This window comes from Zonotrichia leucophrys, chromosome 7 (assembly GCF_028769735.1).
Source record: "Zonotrichia leucophrys gambelii isolate GWCS_2022_RI chromosome 7, RI_Zleu_2.0, whole genome shotgun sequence".
Classification (NCBI taxonomy): domain Eukaryota; kingdom Metazoa; phylum Chordata; class Aves; order Passeriformes; family Passerellidae; genus Zonotrichia; species Zonotrichia leucophrys.
The window spans coordinates 10,794,613-10,819,733 of NC_088177.1; the positions used below are offsets into that span (position 1 = coordinate 10,794,613).

The 25,121-nt window shown below is 40.3% G+C and overlaps 1 protein-coding gene across 1 annotated transcript in view; it reads right to left on the reverse strand.

Annotated features, from left to right (window-relative positions):
• The window catches only part of SPAG16 (sperm associated antigen 16), a 374,208-nt gene that overhangs the window by 154,547 nt on the left and 194,540 nt on the right, over positions 1-25,121 (reverse strand). The window contains exon 12 of the mRNA XM_064718863.1: positions 21,515-21,700. Coding sequence (XP_064574933.1) covers positions 21,515-21,700 — 186 coding nt within the window. The remainder of the gene's footprint in view (positions 1-21,514; positions 21,701-25,121) is intronic.

Sequence of the window (25,121 nt, forward strand, 5' to 3'; positions counted from 1 at the left end):
TCTCTTACCAACAGCCTGGCCTTAGCTGTACAGCTGTAATCCCAGGAAAGCTTTTTGGGTTTTGCTTTGCCTTCTGTGTACACACCAGAGCAGAACATTCCTTAAACTGGAGGTGAGGAGAAGAGAAGGAAGAGCCCAAGGATGCCCCATCCAGACAACACAGGAGGTGACAGACAAATCTGGGATTACTTAAACTCAGCAGACTGGAAAAGGTGTTAAACCTTCAGGAGAGTGTCAAGAGGGGGGATGATTGAAATAATCCAGGATCCATCACTCATTATTAAACAAGGGCGTCACTCTGTGATTTCTTCAGATATATGTAAAACTTAAATGTGCAGTATTTGTATTGTTATATCCTGTGAAAACACACAGGTAGGGGAGCGTAGTGTAGAAAAAACTAATCAATGTAAACTCAGTAGCAGCTCTATCCTCTTTGTTCAGCTGAGTCAAAAATAGTATGAAAAAATAAAAGCCAACAACTCATAATAAATTACTGCAGCTTTCAGCAAGAGCTCAGAATTTTATTCCCTGCTCATGTGATTCTGACAGTAGAAACACACCTCCCTGGAGCTGGCTGCTGAATATATCACTGAGGCTTGCAAATTAGATTACTGGGTGGCTCCTAACAGAGAAATTTCTTACAATATTTATTAAGGAAGCTGTCAGCAGGGGGGGATTAAAGATGTGATTTTTCTGCTTTTTTTTCCCCTGCCTGTGAGTCCCCAGAAGGCTTTCAGAGCTCTTGCCAGTTCTGTACCACCAGTGCAGGAGATCAGGGTCTGCAGTGAGGGGCTGCAAGGAGAGCTGCAAGGCTGGGATGGACACTGCCCTGAGCTCTGATCTAACCCAGGGACTCCTCTGATCCGTTTCGTGCTTTTCCATTTGCCACTCTGGAATGATATCCTGTGCTGAACACCAAGCCTGTCCCAAAAAGGCAGAGCAGAAGGGAAATAAGTAGCTTCTGAGGAGAAATATTATCCAGGAAATAGATTTCAAAGAAATATTAGATTCCACTGGTATCATTTTACAGAATCTATGTTTTTCTATTATAGATAATACATTATATCACCCAGTGTTATCTGTTATATAGACTACATGTATTATTTTGTCACAAGGACTCATTTTAAACTAGACATAAAGTGCTTGGCTGTTAGAACTCGGTGCACAAGGTATCTGATATTCATGATCACTTGATATACGACAGTAAAATAACTTCAGTAAAATAATTCTTTTGTTTCATAGTCTCATGGCAATGTTTTACACCACAAACACGCCTTTTCCATCCAGATCTCTTTTATTTGTGCCTAGGAATGCCATTTTTTAAAGGTGCCCAACCATTTCCAGCTTGCATGTTCCAATGTAAAGGCTCTGAGCTGCTGAACAGTTTCTGACAAGGAAAATCCTGCTGCATTTTTTTTTGTGGGCACTCTGCATTTTTGAAAACATAGACAGCTTTCCATACCACAGTGTGAGAGTGGTTCCATTAGAAGAAAGGGAATTACTTCCAATTTTCCTGTAATAACAAGGTGTGTCTATGCTCTCCTCAAAGGCTGGAGAAGAATAACAACTTCAACCTGCTTGACTGGGCTTGGGATGAAAGAATACAGGAAAGGGAAGAAGTTAAAGGAAAAAAAAGATATTTTGTCAGGCACTGATGTAAGATCTGGACTGTCCCAGGCAGACAGGCTGCAAGAACAGGCTTGTGAGAGATTAATTAGGTGCCAAAGCAGGAAGGCCCATTCAGAATCCCTTAGCAAGGTGAAAATGGACTGGTGATGTGATGGACCATGACAGCAGCAGAAGGGAAGGAAATGATTTGCACTTTTCCATCAGGAACGCAAACACCCAGCCCTGATGCAGCCTCTCACCTTCCCACTTCCCTATCACTGCACTCTGATGAGCTCTGGCTCTCGAGATCTCATTTACCACTCTGATAACCGACTGACTGAATATTTCTGAGAACCTTTCCCCAGTGCTACATAAAATAAATTCATCTTTCCGTCCAGCTGAGACATAATTTCAGCAAGATTGTCTTGTACCAGCTATCTTCTGGTCAGAAAGGGCAACAATTTATCTAGATGTTCTTTTTCCACAAAAAAAGAGAAGTTGATATGAAGGGTAGAGCACCACCCCATTTTTTCCTGGAAGCTCATGTTTCTATTCAATGGCACAAGTTTATCTACATTAGAATAAACCTGCAGTGTTTTTTCATGGAAGCTCATGTTTCTATTCAATGGCACAAGTTTATCTACTTTAGAATAAACCTGTAGTGTTTTTTCATGGAAGCTCATGTTTCTATCCAATAGTTTATCTACATTAGAATAAATCTGTAGTGTTTTTTCATGGAAGCTCATGTTTCTATCCAATGGCACAAATTTATCTACTTTAAAATAAACCTGTAGCTACTTGCACTGGGTATTTTTCTCATTGTGAACACAGAGCCTCATGGATATAAGCCTCACAACCTCTGAACACCCTTGTTCACAAGGCAGAGGGGATCATGTGTGAACAGAAGGTTAAACACTTGCACAAATCTTGATGCCTCAAGAGGTTCCCAATAAATGATGTCATGAGATAAATGCTGCTCAGTAGTTTAGTATTTTGCAGATTGCATGCTAAAACATCACTCAGACACCACTCCAACCTTCATCCTTCCCCTGTGTTAGTACAGGACTAATTATGTTCAATGTTTTCTTTTTCTCTGCAGCCAATTCCTCTCCCTTAAATCCAGGTGAGATAATAATGTCCATCAATAAATCAGCCCTCATTCTACCTCACCAGGTTTGGATATTTTTTAAGAGTTTCAAAAAAACATGGACAGATACTAATACAGAAGCACATCTGTGCCAGGAATGTTGGCTTCAATTAACCATACCAATATTGATATAATTAACTCAACACATTGGGAAGATTTCATTTCTAGAGACTTCTCTTTTGAAAATCACATTCCAGAATGGTTCATTCAAATTCCAAAGGGCTTTCAGTAAAACTGCACTGAAAACAGAAGATATGAAAGATTTTCACTTACATAAGACTTCAGTGAATATTCCCAGGCTCTGCACAAATGTAAAACAGCCAAAAAATGCACCAGTCAGATATTCCAGAGACTGTGCAGTAATTGAAAGGGAAGACAGGCAGTGGGTAGACTCTTCTTGCCCTGCATAGTTTCCCAGTAAAACTCAGGAAGAACAAAGCAATGCCCAGCCTGCCCTGACTGCCAGCCATGTAGCAAACCACAGCCACGAGGTGCACAACACATGGCCAACTCTTCTGCTACTTTAGTGTCTCAAAAAAACACCCCATACATGCATGCTGTCATTCCTACAGAATTAGGATTTTTTTTTCCCTGTTTCTTGGCTTTTTTTTTTTTTTTTTTTAAAGTTTCTATGTTTAGCTGTATTTGGAAGAATTGGGGGAGTGGAGAGCAACACCATTTCAGTGAGTACTTAGGTAGTCACCATTACTTATTTTATTTCTGTGCCATATTGAGCCTCAGTTCAAGCATGGTAACTAAAACTACCTGCACAGCCAATCAAAATTAATGAGATTTTGAGCTTGTTTTTTGGAGTCAGTGCCTCTCCCACACACCTTTTTTCAAGCCTTCAGAGGAATTCAGGAAATAATGAATTCCCAAACAGGAACTCCCAAACTGTACTATCTTTTCCCAAAACTGCTGTCTCAAATAGAGCAAACACTAAGCTAAACTCTCTCTCGTGTCTATTGAGAAACATTCTTCTGTGTGAGCTGCAATCACAATTTTCAGGGCAAGTTACACCAGAAAGTCTCCAGCTGTGAAGGTGGACACAGCATTTCTGAGGAAGATTTGTAAAGACACACCACAACCAGCCTCCAGTGCTCCTATTGGGCTGTAATTGGAACAGTCAAAAGGAGAATCTTTTCAATAAAACCTAACCCTATCACTTTCTCATAGTATGGCTCTATCTCCAAAATTTGTTTACATTTGGCATAGAACTTTCCCAGCCAAGATCCATGGCCAAGGATAGCAAATGGGCTGGCTTAAGACATTAAAATGCCAGTTTGGTTTATGCTGTTATAAATGCATCCTATCATGTCTTTACATTTTATGACCTCTATTTTATTTCTAGGTAGCTTCACATATGACACATCCAATTATTCATGTCAAGAATGTAAAACTACCAGTATTTCAGTAAAAAGTGCCTGCCATCATTTATGACAGTGATTTTTTTTTTTTTTGACCCATTATTTCACTAAATGTAACACATTTTCTGAGACATTGACATGTGAGGACACTTACTCTAGAAAGTACATTTGTCTCTGAAAAAATACATGAAAGTATGATGCTGTCAATATGAAACACTTTGTTTGATTATTACTTCTACTGAAGAAAATGGAACTCTCTTCCAATTGCGAACATTCATTTGTGCTCTCTCTCAAACCAGCGTTTGACACTTGGAAAATGCAGTGCTAAAGGAGACATTACTGCAGCTTCTGTGACAATGCAAACATTTCTCCTCCAGTATTTAGAAACATTTAGAAATAAAATACAAATTTAAACCTTCTCTGTGTACTTTATTTTCATATTTAGCACCTGTGGAATGTTATAATCTCTGCAATCAGAGTGCTCTGCAAAACAAGGAGCAATCCCCTGATTTAAACAAAGCTCCAAGTCAGGCATTCCCTGGCAAGGATCAGTTTGCAGTGCTACTCACAAGTTTCTCAATCTGGTGAAATCTGGTGAAATCTGGTGTCAGATAATTTTAATTTTTGCACTTTTTAGGTTCACATTGAGCAGAAGCAGGATTCAGTATTAAACCCATCAGGGGCTGAACCACAGAGGCACTGTGAGCTGTCCCAGTCCTGCTGGAAGCAGCACAAGCTCTGCCACTGATGGCAAGAGGAGCAGGACGAGATCCAGCTCTGTCACCACAGGAGCCTGACAGCTCACGCTTTGCTCTGGTGCACAAGAAATTGAGCATGTAAAAGGAAACTGATCTCTGAAGGGGGATGGACTTCACTGGTAAGTGCAAGGGTGTGATTCTCCCCCTTCCTCTGTCCTTGTCTTCCTCTTTCTACCAGAAGCAAAGTTTCCCAGCCAGGAAGGCTTAGCCAAGGAAGAAAGAACCCCAGACATGATACATATGTTTCATTAGTGTCTTTTAGGCATATAAACAAACATTCCTCCTCTGACTCAGCACATTTCTAAGTCTGCTGTAAAATCCTGTAACATCCTTTCCTCAGACCTCCTTGTGAACAGTTGTACTGTTAACACACAGAGACTCTGAACTGGATCAAATTGTGTCCTTCCACTGACAGGACATAAGTCAATGTCAATAGTTACATTTTTGACTTGCTTGGTAAGTTTTGAAAACCTGCAGCAGTTTATTTTTGAGAGTGCAGATTTCCTCTCTGAGATCAAGCAAGGTTCTTTTGCCCTCCCTTTTCAGGAGCTGAACTGAGCACGGCAGCTTTCCTTTAACACCAGTTTGTAAAGACTCAACTCTCACCAGCTCTGCTGCAGCTCCTGCTGAAAACTGCAATAAAAGCCACCAGGATTTAGTAAATGAAGAAATTCCACCTGCTTCAAGCGTTAATTGCAGTCTCAACCCTCTCCTGGCCCTGCTGGTAGAAGAACACCCTGGGCTTTGTGCTCACACAGGATGCACCTACACCTCCAGGTACCCTCCAGTCTGCTCTAAATTTGTCTCACACTTATTGGGAGCCCCCACTTTTAGCAAAACTCCAAGAGAAGGCTGAAGGGCAGTGTCTGAACGTGATGGTCCTTAAATGTGGGTATCATTAAGCACCTCGTGCTCCCAGCCCAGCCCCACGCACTTTGGGGCTCACTCTTGCAAGCACCTCCAGAGGGTTAAAGCCTTCCCACAGCAGGGAGGTGACCAAAATCCTGTCTAATCCCTGCCTTCCCACTCCACACCCTCCCATTCCTTGGTGCTCCCTCATTTGTGTGCTGTTAACAAGATATCTGTCAACAGCAACACCCAAACAGGACAGGAAAGCTATTTTATTGTGCTGGAAATTCATTTCATCTCCAGGGACCTTGCCTCCTTACATATTTTGCTGTTCTAAAAACGACTTCATCCCATTTCTATAACTTGAAAGAGCCTCTTTGGCAAATAATACACAGAAAGGGAAAATTGAATGTACCTGGGAACAAAAAATACAAAAAGCCACATGCAGAACAGAAAAAGAGGGCAATGCATTACGTTGAATGAAGTCTGATAGCTTGAACTTCAGATTCAGTGAGGTCTAATAGTGAGGGACATTTGGCAAAATTCCCCTAATAAATTTATAATTAACCAGTAGAAAGCAAGGCTCCAGTCAGATTTCTATTCTGCAGTGAAATTAGATAACAGCCAAATAATCACAGTCCTTGAAAGAGAGTGCTGTGAATGCAGGAGAAAAAGGCTGCAAAACTTCATGCCTTACCTTTGGGATTGAAGTGCTTATTTGCCTCAATTCCTGGTAATTTATGTAACACACTATGTATTACTGGAAAAGTAGCCAATTATAACACTGTATTTATTTTTCTGGCAGAGCTCTACTGTGTGTATTTAAGTAGAAGCTGTGTGTTTATTGAGCGTGTGGAAACTTCCTTTACCAGGCAGACACCAAGATGCAGCACTGAGTTTAAAAATACTCTCAGACAAAAAAAAGCACAAAGTTTTGAGGCCACCACTGCTTGCTGTGGTGTTGGACATGGGGCTGACTGCATGATGCCAGCCTGGGAAATATCAAAAACCTTATTTTTTACCATGTTTCTGTATTAAGTGCACATGGATGGTGGTAGGGTGAGCTTTACAGAACAAAGACCCTCCCTGTGCCATGGTTGGTTAGAACTCTCTGGCACAAATAGGCAAAAAAGAAATATAATCAATTACATTTTGGTTCTTGATTGAGTCCAATACTACCCAAACTCAGGATCTATTTTGATAAAAATTGAGAATACTAAATATGATTGACAATAGCTTTATATGTTTTTGTGAGTGGAAAGCTGAAGTTATTGAATTAATAATATTCTACTTAGGCTTTCATTAGAAGGAGTGAAAACTTTGCCAATAATCTATCTCCTTTTTTATTGGCTTGAAACATGAATAATGAATCTGCTCATTATTACACTGAAGATTTAGTCTCTTAATGTCTTGCTTTTCTTTGAACAAATGAAGTGTTCTACGAGAAGTATTATTATTTGTATTATTTTCTGATTCTAGATGAAGGGGTTTTGCTGTGAAGCTCTATTTTTTGTAAAGGAAAGATAAAATAATAAGGACTTTAAATCTCTACTTAAGAAATAGTCTATGGTCTTTCTGTAAGATTGTAATATATTCTTCAGACCCTTTTGCTATCTAGGCTTGGCTGTAGCTCATAAAGGTATCTTTAAATCTCACTGCTCAACATTTGATCGTTGGCAGCACAGGGCACGTTTCAGCTCATGGCAACAGCTGTTGTACAAGCTCACTTTACTGAAATTGGGCTCCAAATAAATTTTGGTAACTTATTTCTGCAATTTTAGTTTGAACAGAAGCCTGTTACTTACAATCCAAATTTTTCAGAAGTGAGATGAATTTTTGTAAGTTTCAAATTTGGATTATGTTTCATTCGAGAAGGACTGTACTTCCCCAAGGTTAGAGTTAAGTCAACAAAAATGACTTTGGAAGTCATGGGACAGAAGATGATTGAAGCTTTTATATCCAAAATGTAGATTTTAAGTGCCCTTTTCATCAGCTTGGTCAAAACAGACCAAGTCAATTACAAGGTCTTGCTTGAAAATGTGCCTAACAGAGTGACACCAGGGAATGATCTAAAGTAATCCTGGTTTAATTAGCAATTCTCACCCCAGCTGCCAGTCAGAAATGACACCTTTGTTAACACTAATGGGAACATTCTGGGCATTCCCAGATCATCTGTAACACAGCTGTGGGATCTGGTCCCACATTGGTACCCACTCTGAGCACCATGCAGGAGCACACACTTCTATATTTCAAAATCCAGGTTTAGCTCTTTCCTCTGCCTCTGGAAAATCAACACCCACGTACCAAACCATCCATTTGTGGCTATGGCATCTAACTTTTCCATCAAGTCTGTCTGCATGCAGAAAATCAATTCCATCAGCCAAAGGAAAAGCTTTGTGCAGCTCGGTGCTCCCAGCACCAACATGATCTGCAGCGGTTCCCCTCCAGGGTCAGCTCTTGTATTTCACAGTGATGGAATAAAATGCTGTTTCAATCCTTCAGTCAGGAACTAGAACACAAACTCCTCTTTGGAAATGCCTGTGTCTCCCTTGCAACATAAAAAAACCAAGCCACCAGAATCCCAAACCTCAGTCCAGGAGCAAGGTACACTCAGGTTCAAAAAGGAACATGGTAATTCTTAGATTATTTTTTGACTCTGACCCTTGCTCAGCACATTCTGCAAATCAAGTTTCCTCAGGGGATTATTTTGTTGGACAGGTGAAGACAGGAGCATCAGAAATCACTTATTGAAACGCAGAGCCTTGTTTCATGAAACAATTACCTCCTCCCCCCCTGCAGGCTCAGGGGTCTGAGCTAATCAGATCAGCCCAGGCTCAGTAATAATGAAATAGCTGTAACCCATTTAAGCAGGGCAGGACAAGCAGCGTGTTTGCTGCTCAGCAATTCTGCCACTGAACAAGCAAAGCCTCTCCCCTGGGACAGCGGCCTCTCCTCAATTACCACATCAGCTGACATCAGTGCTGAGCTCATGGCCTGCTCCACACTCCATATGAAGCTGTCATCATCTTATTATCTGTGGCTTCTTTTTTCCTTTTATTACATGGACTTTACCTCTAAAACTACTGCCTTTTCAGGCTAACCCTGAACAAGTAAATGCAGATGTCTCAATTCCTCCTTGCTTTTGAAAGACAACAGTACACATGTTTTGATGGATCATTCACTGTCAAGTGATTTCATTTTTTGTGTCCTTATATTAAAGCTTATGTGAGAACTATTTGAACAGGTTATTTTGCAGATTTAGGCTTTTGCTGTTCAAATAAAATATTGTGGAGAAGATGAGCCATCTGCACTCCACATTAAGATCCCCTTTATGGTGCATTCCAACCATCCTGAACAATTTGTTATTTTTTTCATTCTCTTCCTTGTCATCATTTATTTCATTCTTCTACACGATCATGTTAATAAATAAAGAATATGGCATCATATGCACAACTGTAGACTGGTGAGACATAACACAGAAAATAACAAATATGACAAGGAGAAACAAAATTTGAAATATATTTTCACCAGAAGACCAGATAAACTTACTACATTATGCTGGAACACACATTTTCTTTGTGAGGCTAATCTGATCTAGTGCTTCTAAAAACTCCCAGGCAATGTAGGAAAGAATTGTTTTTAACAAGAATTTAAGTCTGTAACAGTGGATAACAGCACACTTTTAAAAAATGTCACTCTTGTGACACTAAAGCCCAAAACACCTCACCAAAGCCTACTATGTTCATCCCACTAAGCTCTACCATGTCATGCCCCCTATAAATTTACATATTTTGGATGAGATTTCCAAGCTGCCTGGGCAGTGCAGAGTCTGAGATTCTTGCAGCTGTTGGGTGCCCAAATAATAGGATTTTCCCATGAGACAATGTGGTCACACCAACATATTTTCATTTAACCCCCTGGGCTCTTTGAAAGCTCCAACTCTGGGTGAATTAAAAATGAAGGGTTGGGGTGAGGCAGCTGCTGAGGGAGAACTTGTTCTGTGAACTTGTTTAGAACTTGTTCTGTGCTGTCACCAGAATCAGGGAGCAGCTGATGAGGAGAACAAGTGGCTCCCTTCTGTTTGCTGCATTAAATTGCACAATGGGTGACCCAGGTCTGCACTAGCACAAAATTCTTGCCTTTCTTCAAAAAAGCCACCACTGTTGGAAAACTACCAACAAAAGGGAAAAACTAAAACAAGAGCTATACAGGATGCCAGCAGAATAAATCTAGAGAACTTAGCTAGGTCCACACAGTTGCCACAAAACTGATTCAAATCAGCTTTTAGCTCTCAAAAAAAACCAAACAAACCTGAGTCCAGCAAACTCCCAAAAACCCCTTAAACAAACCAAAGCTTCTCCATTATTTTACCTCAGGATCCATTTGCTGGTCTAGCTTACAGTGATGAAATTCTATATAGGACAGAGAAAGCAGTACTGGCATGTCATAATTTAATTTCGCTACTTTTTATTAAGTTAGTATTTTAAAATTTATTTTTAATATCTTTTATGTCTTCAATCCCAACCCATGTACATAAAAAGCACTGTGACACTGTGACTCTTGTCGGATGTTAGTTTATTTTCCTCCACATTTTAAATTTACTGAAACTTCTCTAGACGTATTAAACAAGCAAATTCTTTTTGAAAACAGTACAACAAGGCTGAGATGCAATAAATATAAGCACTTCAATACTTAAGTGAGGAAAATGAATTTCAGTGTGCTTTCAAATTGGTTTTCTTCAGTGTAGAGTTTCTTTATTTGTCCAAATAGAATGGATTTGAGTGGGTGGCAGCTTTAAGGAGTTATGCAGCACTATTCAATGGCTTTGTGAACTTGGGAAGGGATTATGAATAATGGATTTGCTGTGCTCTTAGGCATGGAGCCACAACAAAACCAGTGCCATTGGAAGCTCTCTAATGGGCATCTGCTGGAGTGAAGAATAAAGAGCCTGGTCCACCCACTGAAGCTACAGGTGCAGGAATGCTTGTTTAGTTCCTGAACACAGAATGGGAAGAGCTGAATTCCCAGGGATACCTCCTACCACTCCCCAAAAAGGAAGAAAAGGGCTGGATTTCTCTTTGCCAATAGCTGGAGGAAGGAAAATATTAACTTGAAACACAAGCACAAAATATAAGAGTGATTTTGTCTCCTCCTTAGCTAGATGTGAACAGTTTGGTTTACTTTCCTTTTTGTCCAACTTTCCCTGTTCACAGCATGATTTTCCATCAATATATTTATATTGTAACATATATATTACACCTGTCTAATCCCAGTGTGCACACAAAATAAGTGTCACTGGATGAGAAGAGTCTCCACTGTTCTCCAGGGAAAGAGAGGCCTTTGCAAGTCCCTACTGAAACCTCCAGCTGCACACAGCAAAGCTCAGTTTACAACTGAATATGTAATCAAAGTACTGTCAAGCCATGAGTGATAACCTGATATGGATCACTTAGAAGGCTGACACACGTAGAATTAGGTTTTCATCAGCCCACAGTGCCAGCTGCTAACTTCACACCTTGTATCTCAGTGTTCCCAAACCCTCATTTCAATCTTAGCCTTCCAAAGTCAGCTAAGATCTGTATAACTATGAAACAAACCCTGATATTAAATAAAAAAATAAAATCTAAAAGGGGCTTTTAAAGGAGCAGAAGATCACACATAGTATTTTTACTTTTTTCTTTGAATTTCAGAGCAGGGATATGAGTGTGAGTACAGCTGTGTTCCCATTGTGCAGCAAACTCCTGTGCCCTTTATGCCACAGAAACACTCTGTGACCGTCTGCTCTGCATTAAATAATTCACAAATTTTGTTGACATTTTACTGCAGTCTCCATATTAAGATTCCATTATCTAGAATGTTTGTGTTGGTGACAGAAATATGCTTGAAAGAGACACTAAAATATAAAGAAATTCATTGGGTTTGCATCAAGTGGATAATTCCAATACATATTTAATAGGTTTCCCACAGACACATGCCTTTGCAGGCTCTGAGTTCAGTAAATAGATGCATAAAAATTGTTTTGCAGATGGTGAATTGATTCCTAGCTGGGAAAGAGATTGGTCAGCCTAGAACAAGATTTTTGTGTGATGATGTGTCTCAATTCACATCAGAAAACCTACAAATATTCAAGTGCAGAAGGGAAATTGCCAACATTTTTATTTGCTTCATCGTGATCTTCACCTCCACCAAGGCAAAATCCCTCCTTATTTTCCTGGGAAGTGTCAGAGGGGTCATGTCTGCTGAATTCAGAGGCTTAACCACTTGGATCATGTGGGAACAGACCTTACAGCTCTCAGCCTGCTTGAGGATTTGGAGATCTGTCTCAAAGAATAACCCACACCAGAGAAGCTGTGTTGCTTGTATGAGGTCCAACAACTTTGGGAAGTGTAAGGAGTGAGGACAGAAATGAGCCCCAACTTTTTGAAAACTGCCACAGAGAAAATAAATCACTATTGGACTGGGAACAGTATTTATTCATATTTTAAGGATGTACAAACACAATTCAGTGTCTTCCAACATCAATTAAAAACCCAGGGCACTTTTTTTGTATGCAAGAATTAATTGTTAAAGGACTAAGATGCAACTTGTGTTCATTTTCCAGCTGAGGCTAATCAAAGATGAATAGAGTTTGCTCTAACAGGATGCACAACTAGAGTTCCACCACTTGGGAGAGAAAATAATCTTGTGTAACATCTGAACCCTTAAAAGGAAACAATAAAAAGGAAGAAAAATAAAACCCAAAAGCATCACACACAGATATGTCTGAAGACTGCCTGGAGCCAGAGGACAAGAACTCAGAAAATTACAAGAGGAATTTACATGCATTAAGGCACCCACTACAGCAGACTTTCACTTTGAAATCAAATGACCAATGCATCTGATTTCAAACCAGGAGACATGATCAGCTCAAAATAGCTCACATTCAGGAGGATATGTGGATATTTCTGTCAGAGTATTGTTGCTTATGAATAGTAAGATGTATTCCTGCTCTTTTTTAGTTCACTGGGAGACAAGAAGAGAAATAACCTACAATTACCTGTGCTACAGCACATGGGGATTTTGGGTGACAGTGCTCCACTTGATTGTGGAGCACAGACTGTGTGTGTATTATTTGCACTAACTGGTACTGACAGCATGTGGGAGTGATGATGGAGACACATAATTTTAATGAGCTGTTGTCTTCCCTGAGTTCTGTAATAATATCTGACACTTTTCACTGCTCTGTGAATGACTCTGTTGGTACAATTAATTTCTGGTTTGGTGGAGATACTATAAGTCAGTATTTCTAGGAAAAGAGCTTAGGTAAAGAAAAGACTGCCAGTAATGAGTGACTGTAACGTGAGGGAGAAAGAAAACATCCGGATAATGAGCCTGGATGTGGAGTGGAAAACCATAATCTGACTTCAGTTGTGCTGAGTGCCTGCAGTGCTGATCCTCTGCATTTCAGTTCTGAATCTAGGACAGTGGAAACACCCTGTCAAGATCTGACTAACATTTTGCAGGCTGTAATACCTGCACACTTGCAAATAGGACAAAGAGAGAAAAAAGCAGTGCCTGAGCTTCCTCCAGTGCACACAGTCCCAGCAGACTCAGCTTTTTGACCTGCCAGTTGCTCTGGTTAGGATTTGGTGGAAGGAAGCCTCAGTTTTACCTCCCTCATTCCTCCTGCTCCTGAAGTAGCTTGCAGGGAATTGAGGAGGTGTTTGGACAAATGAGGGACACCAAGCAAAAGGTGTTCAACTTCCAGAGGAGCACATTTCCTCACCAGCTCAAATAAAGCTTCCTGCTGTCCAACAGGAGCCTCTCAGCCACCTACCCATAATTCAGGAAATCTGGCCTGAAGGAGGAGAACTAGAACATAAAAAAACCCTAACAGCTGCACCTAGTATGTTTTTCCCAAGCCATACTGAATGCTAAAACAACAGAAGCAAGGAAACTTCTGAGATCAGAAAATTATACACCCTTTAATGTAAATCAAGTGCAACTTTCTCATCTATCTCTTCATAAAATAAATACTATGTAGCTAACTATGGTAGAGTTCAGGTAGGCCTACTCAGAAATCTCTGCAGAACTCAGACATTTTAGAAACCAGCTCTATTTTCAGCTTAAGTTTAAAAAAAAATAAAGTAGTAACCTGATTGTTTTCCCCCTCCATTAATCAAAAATGGTCCTGTGCAGCTCAAGACCAGTAGCAGAAATCAGAACGCAAAGCACTTACATTTCTGTGTGTTTAATGCTTTAGGGAAAAAAGTCAAGATATTCTGAATTAAAAAGAAAAATTATCACTTTAACTGCTAAGTGTCGGATCTCAAGATCTCAGTCCTGAGATGCTGAGCCACCGAGACCCTGGGGGGGCTCGGGAGTCCTGGAATGTTGCCAGAAGTGTCTGGTGGCTGGACTTTAACCCTACACAGGAGACGACAAGGATGAGGGCTTCACAGGGTGAATGGTGAAAAGATTAGCTAATTAGAGAGTGAGAAACAGGGTTTAGGATTTATGTACAGGGGGGTTTAGAGGAGTAAGATGGAGGAATTGGGGTGTGTGTCCTTCTTCTTCCTCTTCTCCTCCATCTTCTTTGGCCACGGTGGCACCTTTGGATTGGTTATTACTAAGAGTACACCGAGTTATAACAATTGATGGTATTGGGGAAAAATGATAAATATTGTATACGTAGCAAAGGGTATAAAGATACGTGGCTGCCCGGGAGGGCAGACAGTGTGCTCATGGCTGACTGCTGAGCAGATCTCTGGTGGCTGAAAGAACATCTTTTAGATAAACAATTAATAAACATAAAAACCAAAAGAAGAACTGAAGCCTCTTCTCGTCTTTCGATACGCGGGCTGCCACAAGGCCACCCCGGGCCTTCCAGGCCCCTCAAACAGCCGAGATAAACCGGACAGCTAAGATCTTCAAATATGCCTCCTATGCACAGGCTAAATTGCCACAGATGGTTCCAGTAAAAGCCAGAGAGAAAATGGATTTATCTAGACCAGTAGCCAACAGTCACCACTACAAATATTCCAGCAGAAGTTACACAACTCCTGTCATGTTTTACAAAGTAATTAATAATCACATAAACATCTATCTCTCATGGATCTATATTATTACTGAAAATCCAATACTGATTTTCTTCCTTCCCACCCAGTAGGAAGATTTGAAGACAACTAATCTTGACATATTTTTATCATCCCCAAGGAACGGAAAGGCAGGGGTTTGATGATGGCTTCAGTTGCTGGCCTTGAGTAAAGCCCTTCACCTCTTTGTTTATTCACCAGATGTAAACAATGGTGTGGCTTGGCCAGCTCAGGCATTCCATGGGCATCAGCTAAGATTTTTCTGGCCTTTGGGACCTGCAAATATGTGACCATAATAAACATTTCTCATTGTTGATGCATGTTGCCTCATACTAAATTCCCTATGTGATTTAAGTTTACAACATTGAGTTCAAGCTACACTTCCTGTAAGCTTCATCTTATCCAGTATTATGAAGATTTAGCAATATCTTCCCCTTAACTGAATAGCTCTGCTTTGAATATAATCTTTTCCTTGATAATTTGCATTTTCAAATTGATTTTTTACAATTGGCTCTCTGGGAATTATATCAACGAAATTTTAGACATTCCCGATCCTGAAAAATGTGTTATGGAATTGTAGCATAATTATAAATTTGGAGGCTTGGGCATAGGCTTGGATTTGATTTGAAGGATTAATAGCAGCTTGTCTCTCCAGTGTTCCTTGGAGGATTCCAAAGAGAATTCTCCTTTATCAAAATGGCAAGCACTTCCTGCCGTGCTGTCAGGAGAGACATTACAAACTACCCAAAAATGGTCCTTCCACATTTCCTCTGAGTTCTTCTACCTGCCTTCTAATTTCCTGGAGGACATTTGTCTTCTCTGAAAATAGATTAGCTCCACTCTTACTGGAATCAATTAAATGTGGGATGTGGCCAGAAGAGCCTGTGGCTTGTGTCCCACTGAGCAGCCACTCAGACACCTCAAATGGGGTATCTGGACAAGGACTGGCTACACACACTCACCCTGATTCAAAAAGTGAAAATACAGCTCCATTTTGAAACTAGGAAATCTTGGGTTTCCTTCTGAGGTGATTTTTCGGGATCCTGATATGGATGCATTTGGTGTAGTGAAAAAAACCCTACAAATCTGTGAGTAAATAATGCATTTCAAAGCTGTCCATTGCTTAAGGGAAAAGGAAGAAAAAGAAGCAGAACATGAATGTCAAGGATGGCAGGAGAAGCCAGGCTAAACCCTGGGCTCTGATAGCACAAAGCAGAGAGTGTGACCAGTCCACTTGGCTACTCCAGCTACATTAAATCATTATTTTAGTGAAACTAGATAAAAAACCCACCCCAAAGTGTAGCAGCAGTATAAAATCAACTTAACCATGTCTTGCACAGCACACTCAAGATGTGTATTAATAAAACACAGGCAGTGCCATCACTGCATGATATCATATCATGGTATCATTCCAAGAAAACTGTAGCTGACAAGGGGCTTCTAATTAAACAAATTCCATCCCTGCTTCATTTCTTTAAATACTAACCCTAAATTTTCCAAAATTAAATGCTTCTCATGAAAAGAAACAAAACTATAAACAGCAGTTACCAAGGGGAGAGAAATCACAACAGGAGATAATTTTAATAGGGGCATTAGAGCAAAATTAGAATTATATAAACTAGTAATTAATGTCAGATATATCTGACACTTGGGCAAAGAAGTGAGAATGTCCAGTCTTGTAGCAGAGAAGCAACAAGTGTCAACAACTTATTTTGTATATCTGGAAATAAGTAAAAGAAATATTAACACCTCAGTAAGAGGATGCTATCCTGGAGGTTTCACAGGAGAATCAACAATAATCACTATTAGTCACTTCTAACATCTGCATCTGAACAAATGAACCAATGGATAGAAATTACTAAAGACTCAGGTAAACACACATTTTAAAATTTTAAAATAAAATTTGATCATGGGAGAAATTTCTATGAGTAGACAAAAATTGCCAGGTTAATGGAAAAGGAAAACAAATGAGTGATGGATTAAGGAACCAGAAATGGCTCCAATTCACAAACACTTCCTCACCCTGGGCTCTGCTGCAGGACAGCACAATTGCATTTCTTGCTGGCCTAATTCCACATAGTTTGAAAGGAAGTAGAGAAAAATGGAGAACTGGTCTAATGAGTGCAGAATGGATCAACTGGAGAAAACCAATTCTAGCTGTTCTGACTGCTGCAAACCATTTCTCAAGCTCAAAGCATAAATAACAATGTTTGCATTTAACATTCGGTGTGGAGCATATGTCTGCAAAGCTAAACAACCGCCTGTGTTTACATGAGATATACGATGCTCAGCTTGATTTGCATATCACAGATCAGGCTGTAAATCTCTGATGATATTTACCACTGGATAATTGAAATTAATCCTGCCAAAATGACTTTGACAGTGCTGAATTTATGGTCTGAGAAAACACCCCTGGAGCTGGCTGCTGTGCTAGAACATAACTGGCTGCATATTTTCAACCTGAGCTATGCTGCTGCATAAAATCCTGGCCATAAATGAGAAACCTCTCCCTTTCTTCTCCAACTTCCTATTTCCATAATCATTAAGAAGTGGGGATAATTTTCAAGGTAGCAGATATGTCCCTGTTTTGCTGTTTTGTTTTGGTTTCATTTTTTCTAGCCATGGCAGGCACACAAGTTACCTTTCTTCCCTGCACTCCCCATCCCAATGTTACAACATTTTCTTTTTAATTATCTTTAAAAGCAACCAATTATCCCAGCAGAAAGCATCAGAAAGTTCTAGCAGCAGAACTCAAACTCCCTTGAGTCCTTCAGTAACTCAGATCATGGCTGTGTCTCAGCCTGTGTCTGTGTTTCCAGAGAAAAAGGAAGGGGCTTGGACTTTTATTCCTTTGCTTTCTCTTTTATTTCTTAAACTCAGCTTGTATCTTTAAATAGAAAGCACATAAGTTGTCTAGAACACAGTTTACTACAAAGCTACCTCACATTATCCTTCTGGTAGGAATGTCATTTGTGGCTTGATATATGATTGAAACTTTCATTATACAGACAAGAAAAACATTTGTGAATAATAAAAACCGACAAACAAACAAAAACTCCAACAGTAATTTCACATTCCAAGAAAATAAAGTTCAAATATTTAGCAGGCAGAACTTTCTCATTGTTGGCAAAGAATTATAATTTATTAAATTGTAATTTATTAAAACTGCTGGCAGCCTTTTCCTATTCAAGAGATGTTGCACCTTGAATTCTTTGTACTCCAATAAGGGCTTTGATGATTGTGCAAGTTGCACCTTAGATTTCAGTGCTAAAAGATAGCAAATTGCCTCTCCAGCTCTTACACCAAGTTTGCAACTACAGAGAATGCTGTATATTTTCCAAAAGCAACACTTATAGAAAAGTATGTACCTAATGTATAAAAGTGGCTTTTTTGAAACTCAGGAAATGAAAAACAACTGTCACCCACTACAGAAATAGATGTATTTTTATTTGTAGCATTTTTAAAAAATATACCTCTTTCAGAGAGGTGCCAGTGATAACTCTGACATCCTTCATGCTTTTCTTCCCCTACAATCTGCTGCTTTCCAGGCCCATTCAATTTGAAAGCAGGCATCCATCCAAATATGTAATATTAAGGAAGAAAGACAGCTCTCATTTATAAAATCTTAATTCCTTGTTAGTGGAAAGAATAAAACCACCAGATTAACTGTGATCACTGATCATTATCCTCCCACAAGAATGTTATCTTGGGCTCTGTCCCCTGCTCAGAGCTTGTGGCACTTGTGATGCCTTGTCAAGGCTGACCTAGAGCAGAGGCCAGAGTTAAAGAATAAAGCAGGGATTTATTAAAAGGCCTCAATGGATGCACCTTGGGCAGCACAAGAGCCCAGCCAGGGCTGCACCCAAGATGAACCAAAATGGTCACAAAATGGACAACTGGTCACAGGGTCTCAATTTTTATAGGTTCTGCTCCATTTGTATATTGGAGTTAATTGTCCAGTTACAGCTTTAGATTATGAAGTCTTGTCCTCCTTGTTTTTCTCTCTTCCTTCCACCATTGTTTGTGCTCTTGGGCCTGAGATTTGGATCATTTGTCCTTGGTGCTCAGCTAGAGAAGAAATTGTTTTGTCTCCCTGCTCTGTGAAGAGAGCTCACCATCCCCTAATATGAAGCTCAGACTTACACACTAGAGCAGCACAGAATGTGAAAAATAGAAAAGCCAAAACCTGAGGCCTCATCTGGACAGAGAGAATGCTGATGATGGCACCTGGATGAGCACCTGTTGTGTGGGGATGGGGAGACAAGTAACATTCCAAGCATCATAAACCATGGAAGGCCTGCTCCTTGTCCCTCCCCAGGCTGCCAGGGAGGCTGAAGGAGGGCACACATTGCTGTGGTGGCCAGCCCAGCTGGCTGTGCTCACACCAGAGAGCTCCAGGCTCGTGGCACATTCCAGGGGACACCCTGGGACAGCTGGGAATAGTGCTGCACATTCAGCCAGTTAGCTCAGCAAGCAGCACTGCCGAGCCCAAACTCACTGCAGGCTCTTCTGTAGAGCAGCTCCAAATCTAACAGCAGCAATTTAACAATGCAATGGAAACCATCAGCTCATTAATCTGTCCAGAGCCTTCCCCAATTTCCAAATCTTGCTATACATCCTGCACAGGCTGATTTTTCACTTGAATGAGCCAACATGGGCATAAGGCCCATCTGCAGCTCAGTGTTCTGCAGAACCAGGATGGCTTAAGCCTGAAACAGCCACATTGTCATCAAACCCCTTGTAGAGAAGCTCTTCCAAAATGTGTCATTTCTGCACAGCCCTCATTTCATATTAAGTGCCTACACTACACACAGCTCTACAAGCTCACCTGAGCCGACCAGCAGAACTCACCTGGTTTTGCACTGAGGCAATGCAACAGCACCCAGCAAATGGCTTTTACTGGGAACACACCAAAACCCCACCAGTGAGGACTCCCACAGGGGCTTTGTTTTTTCATACTCTGAATACACCTTATTTTAACCAGACTATGTCACATCTTTATACCACTTCCTGCTGCTTGTAGGCACTGAGATTTTGCATTATTTTTGGTGTTTCAGTGATTCTGCACAGATAGTGAGCCTTTCACATCATGGCTGGGATGTTACTCTCTTATTTTCCCAGGCAAAGCACAGCTCAGATAGACTGGAGGCAGAAATGGGAGGTGGTGATGAGGGTGAGTGGGAGGCACCATGGGCTGGTGGTGAAGGTTTGCTTTGATTCCTCTGACTACAAAAGCTTCCTCAGTAGAGAAAGCATTTTCAACTGTCTAAACAAAACCTTTGTCTATGCAAATTCAAACCCATTCTGACATAAAATTAAAGCTATTGTTAGTATTATTTTTAAAGGGCATGAATATGCCATAAAGGATGATCAAACCATTAGAAATATACAACAGGTTAAGAAAAGAGGTGACAATATATTAGATTTTTGCTCTTTCCATTTCTAAGGAAAACACTGACCATTAACGCTTATTACTGATAGCAGTGGTGGAACATCACCTGTTCTCAGGACTGGCTGACCATTTATGTTATAAAAGCCACCTCTCAGCTGGCTTGAACTTTGCCAAACCTTAACTAGTTGGGTTTTTTTTCCAAAATAATTTGGAATAATTCATAAAAGGATGGGTAGTTATCCCATTTTGAAAACAATATTTTTAATATCATTTAATGCTTCTTCAATTCATGGTTTGAAAGCAAGACTGGAAATCCGATACTGACAGAGTTTTAATTAACTCTCAATGGAATCTGGATGAATTGCAACAGTTTGAAAAATCTCCAATAAGAGCTCACTGCAGCTGCAGAAGACTGGGAGGGATTTAGGAAAAAGGAACAGAAGAAGAAATTTTTTCTTGCTTTTTCAGTGAAGCCTCTTCCCCTGCATTGGCCAACAATCATGAAGGGGTATTTTACCTCATTCAAATGCAAAGGAAGTAAAAGACCAATAGGAAATGGAAAAATCCATTAGGACAGGATAACAAAGAACCAGGGAAAAGGCCTATAGGATTGGAAACTTCTCTGTGGACTGATGGCATTCAGCTGTTAATGATCAGACCTAGCACAGTACAGTAATTCAGGAGTCTAGTTTATAGAGAGATAGTTTGGAAAGAGATAAATCCATCCCATTTCTTTAAGGGGTAAGTTAATCAAAACTGAATACAACTGGAGAGAGTTAAGGAACTAATAATTAATTGGTAAGCACAAATACACTGATATTTTAAAAGCACCTTCATAAAAATGCATTTGCCTGGATAATAAAGAAGGTATATGTTGATTTATTAATCAAGAGTCACCTTGCTGAAAAAGAGATAATGACTAAAATAAATTTCCACTTGGCTAACCTTAGAGTGTGTTGTGTACTTATGAGGTTTAAACAGCATATACAAAACTTACTGAGAGTTTTATGCAGTTACTTATTCAAATTACACATCCAAGTTCCACTAAGCTCTTCCCTTAAAAAAAAAAAACCCAGCAGCGAAGAATAACGGATGCCAAGTGAAAGCGTGTAAAAGCAAATATTTCCTTTTTGGCACGATGTAATTTAAGTCCTTCCTAGCTCCCTCTATCTAGGAGGCTGAATCAGGCTAGAGGCTGATGTTTCCAGCAGTGCCTTGGATTCCCTCTGCTCCCTGAGTGAACTCCACCCATCGATGGGGAGCTAAACCACACCCCAGGCTAATGAAGGTATCAAATAGCGAGCACAGAGCCCCCGTACCTGTTCACATCCCAGATCTTGCTGGTGCAGTCGGCGGAGGCAGAGGCCACGAAGTCCCCGCAGGAGTGCCAGGTGCAGCCGCGCACGGCGCGGGAATGGCCCCGCAGGGTCAGGGTGCAGCCGCTCCGCGACAGGTCCCAGAGCCGCACCGTGGTGTCACCGCTCGATGTCACCAGCTGGGTGCCACTGCCAGAGGAAAAAAAGACGTCTGAGCCAGGAGACAGATGAGAAATGGTCAAGCAAAATAATTTAGCTCTGTTTGGAAAGACAGGTTAAGTTTCAATTGCTGATTTTACCTTAAATACATATGAACAAAAATGATCTTTGGTAATGTTCATATTTTTACTGTGCATGGTTTTCTGACATGCAATGGATGAAGTGGCCACATGTGGGAACCCAGGACAGCCAGGACCCCTACCAGGGGGCTCAGAAGCCCTGGCACAGAACCCAAAACACCTGTGGGTTTGATTACAACCTGTAGAGCAAATTACCAACCTTAGATGGAGATCAGCAAGCCACGATAGTTTAGGTAGAATAATAGTGAAGTTATCATGAGGTGAAAAAGTACATTTTGGGGGTTTTGGTATGGGGGTTCAGGAGGCAAAATCAAGGCATCTGGGCATGTCCAGCCTTTCTCCTTCTTCTTCTCTACCTCCATCTCTGCTGCTGGCACTTTTAGATTGGTTTAGAGTAGAAGCTCACTGTCTAACATGGGTGATAGGTATTGGAAAGTGATTGTAAACATGTTATACATAGTTTGTAGTATAAAGAGATAACACTGCCTCGGGGGCAGGCAGAGTGCTGCTGGCTGTCCTGCTGAGTGGACCTTGGCTGGACAGGAGAAAAATTTTTATAGATAAGATACAATAAACAACTCTGAAGAGCTCTGACTCATTCTTTGGACGCGCGGGGCGAAACAGAGACTTTTCACGTATCTCGGGGCTGCAATTAACAATTAAACTCCGAGATACAGAGCCCAAAACACCTGTGGGTTTGATTATGACCTGTGGAGCAAATTACCAACTTTATATGAAGATCAGCAAGCCACAACAGTTTAAGTGCAATAATACTGAAGTTATCACAGGGTAGAAAAGTAGATTTTGGGGTATTTGGTATGGGGGTTCAGGGGGGCAAGATGGAGGGAACTGGGCATGTCCAGCCTTTCTCCTTCTCCTTCTTGGCCTCCATCTTCTGCTTTGATGGTGGCACTTACAGACTGGTTTAGAGTAGAAGCTCACTGTCTAACATGGGTGATAGGTATTGGGAAGTAACTGTAAAAATTGCACACGTAGTTTTTAGTATAAAGACATAACACTGCCCCAGGGACAGTCTCTGTGCCTCGGACTGTCTTGCTGAGCAGACCTCAGTAGGGCAGGAGAAAATTTTTTACATATAAGATGCAATAAGCAACCTTGAGACTGAGAAATGAAGAGCTCCGACTCATTCTTCAAGTGCTCGGGCTGGGAAAAGAGACTTTGAACATTCTTGGGGTCACAGCAACCCAGAGAGATCCTGAGAGCCACATATTAATAAATAGACTATCAAAAGAAAGGGAGATAGGAAGTAGCTATCCCCTACAGGACAGTAAATATGGCTTTCAAATAAATTCCTACTTTTTGCAGTTCATTTATGAGTTAACCAGACCTTTCAAAATACAATAAGAAAGATTCAGGGAAGAATATTTTGTTATTTTCCAAATTCATACCATTTTCAACATATTTTTATTTTTAAAAGCATCCTAATTTTGTTTTTTCTAAGTTTGTATAAACACTTCAACACATTCACCATCTCGGGATCATTGATATGTTACATAAATGAAAAATGCAGGGTTCATCTCAGAATTTTTTTTGCCAAATCTCAGATATAAACTAGTATAATTCTGTTTCCTTAAAACATGGACATATGGCTTCACTAAGAGTCCATCTGTAACATTTTATATAACTAGTATGAGATTCTTAATAAAATAATTAGAAAAAGAATGTAGAGTGTTTCTCTTATTAAACCCTCCCAGACCTACCCTGTGGCTCAGGATTTCTTTGTGCTTAAGAAGAATCCATGGATTTTTTTTTTCCCCTATGGGTAATTGATTTTTGAACATATGCAAACCTTTGGCAACTGCAATCTCTTATGTCAATGAATTCCAAAATTTAATTATGCCTTGTGTGAAAAGCTCTTCTGGGGTCTTAAACACCTTACTTCATTTTGTTTCATGCTTCTAATTCTACTGCTGTGATTAAAAGCAAACACTGAGCGCACCTTCACCATGTCTGAGTGTGCCACCAGCCGTGGTGGGACAGGGCCTGTCCTGTTCCCCTGCCAGGATGGAGACTCTGACTCATTCCTTGTGCCCTTGGAGCACATTTCCCACCCCTCTCAGCACCCTGCCAGCTGAAAGGGAAGGAACAGGTACCCAAGGAAGGTACACAAGGGCACTGTTTCCTGCTTTATTCTGTCTTCTTTCCATTTAGTTACTATTTTTGCCACTACTGAAGAGAAATTTTCAGCAAACTGACCACAGTGGCTCTGAGATCTCCTTCCTGAGTGCTGATAATTAGACACACTCTTACCTATTATCTATTCTTATCTTAGGACTGTTTCTTCCTGTGTGTATTCCTTTGTCATCACCTGTACTGATTTTCAGCAGCTGCTTCACCATCAAATCAGCTGTTGAGACAGGAATCTTTTCCTGTAATTCTTCACATGCTCCTCTTCACTGCCCTGGCTAATGAGCAAACTCATCCTCACTCCCTTCCCCAATTTCCATGATCCAACTTAGGTCCCAGCACACGTCCCTGTGGGACTCAGAAATTAATTTCTCTGTTCTGAAAGTGATATTTCATTCCTATGCTTTCACCAGTTTTTAAACTTGTGAAATAAATTTCCTTTTTATTCAGGACAGTTCTGCTTCCATGAGAGTTTTTGTGAAATGACCTCAAGAAGAATTTGCTGAAAATCCAAGTATAGGAAATTCATGAACCTCCCTTGATCAAGTGCTCAATAAACCCTTCAGAGAATTCCCAACCGATTTCTGAGGCTTAATTTCCAAAGCCATGCTCACAGCTCCCAGGGCTTCACTGTCATAAATGTATCCATGGATCCTGTAATTTGCCTCTTTAATATAATTCCTATCAAGATATGAAAATGAGATCAATCCATCTAGAATGCCTTCATCTCAAAATCTTTTAAAATATTGAAAAAAGTTAACACAGCCCTCCCAGGAATAACGGAGGTTTTTACTTTCTAAGCAAAAATCTGTTTCAATTGTTTTCATACTAAACAAAAACAAGGAACAGGAAAAATGTTTGGGGATAATACACAAAAGTACAGGTCAGAAATAGTTAAGCTGTAGGTTTTCAGACCAATTTCTGCCCTTATCTGAGCAACGTCAATAAGATGACCTTGCCCTTAGGATCCAATAATCTCTTTTATTTGAATAATGGCAAAGGTCCTATCTCAGGCAGTAGAAATCCTTCTTCCACATCTCTGGATATAAAATTGTGGGAACTGAAAACAGCTCAAGGGTTGATCCTAAGCACTACTGTAAAACTCTGAGTAAGAATACACTCAGATATTTAATTCAGTGCTGCAGTTAATTTAAAAAAAAAGG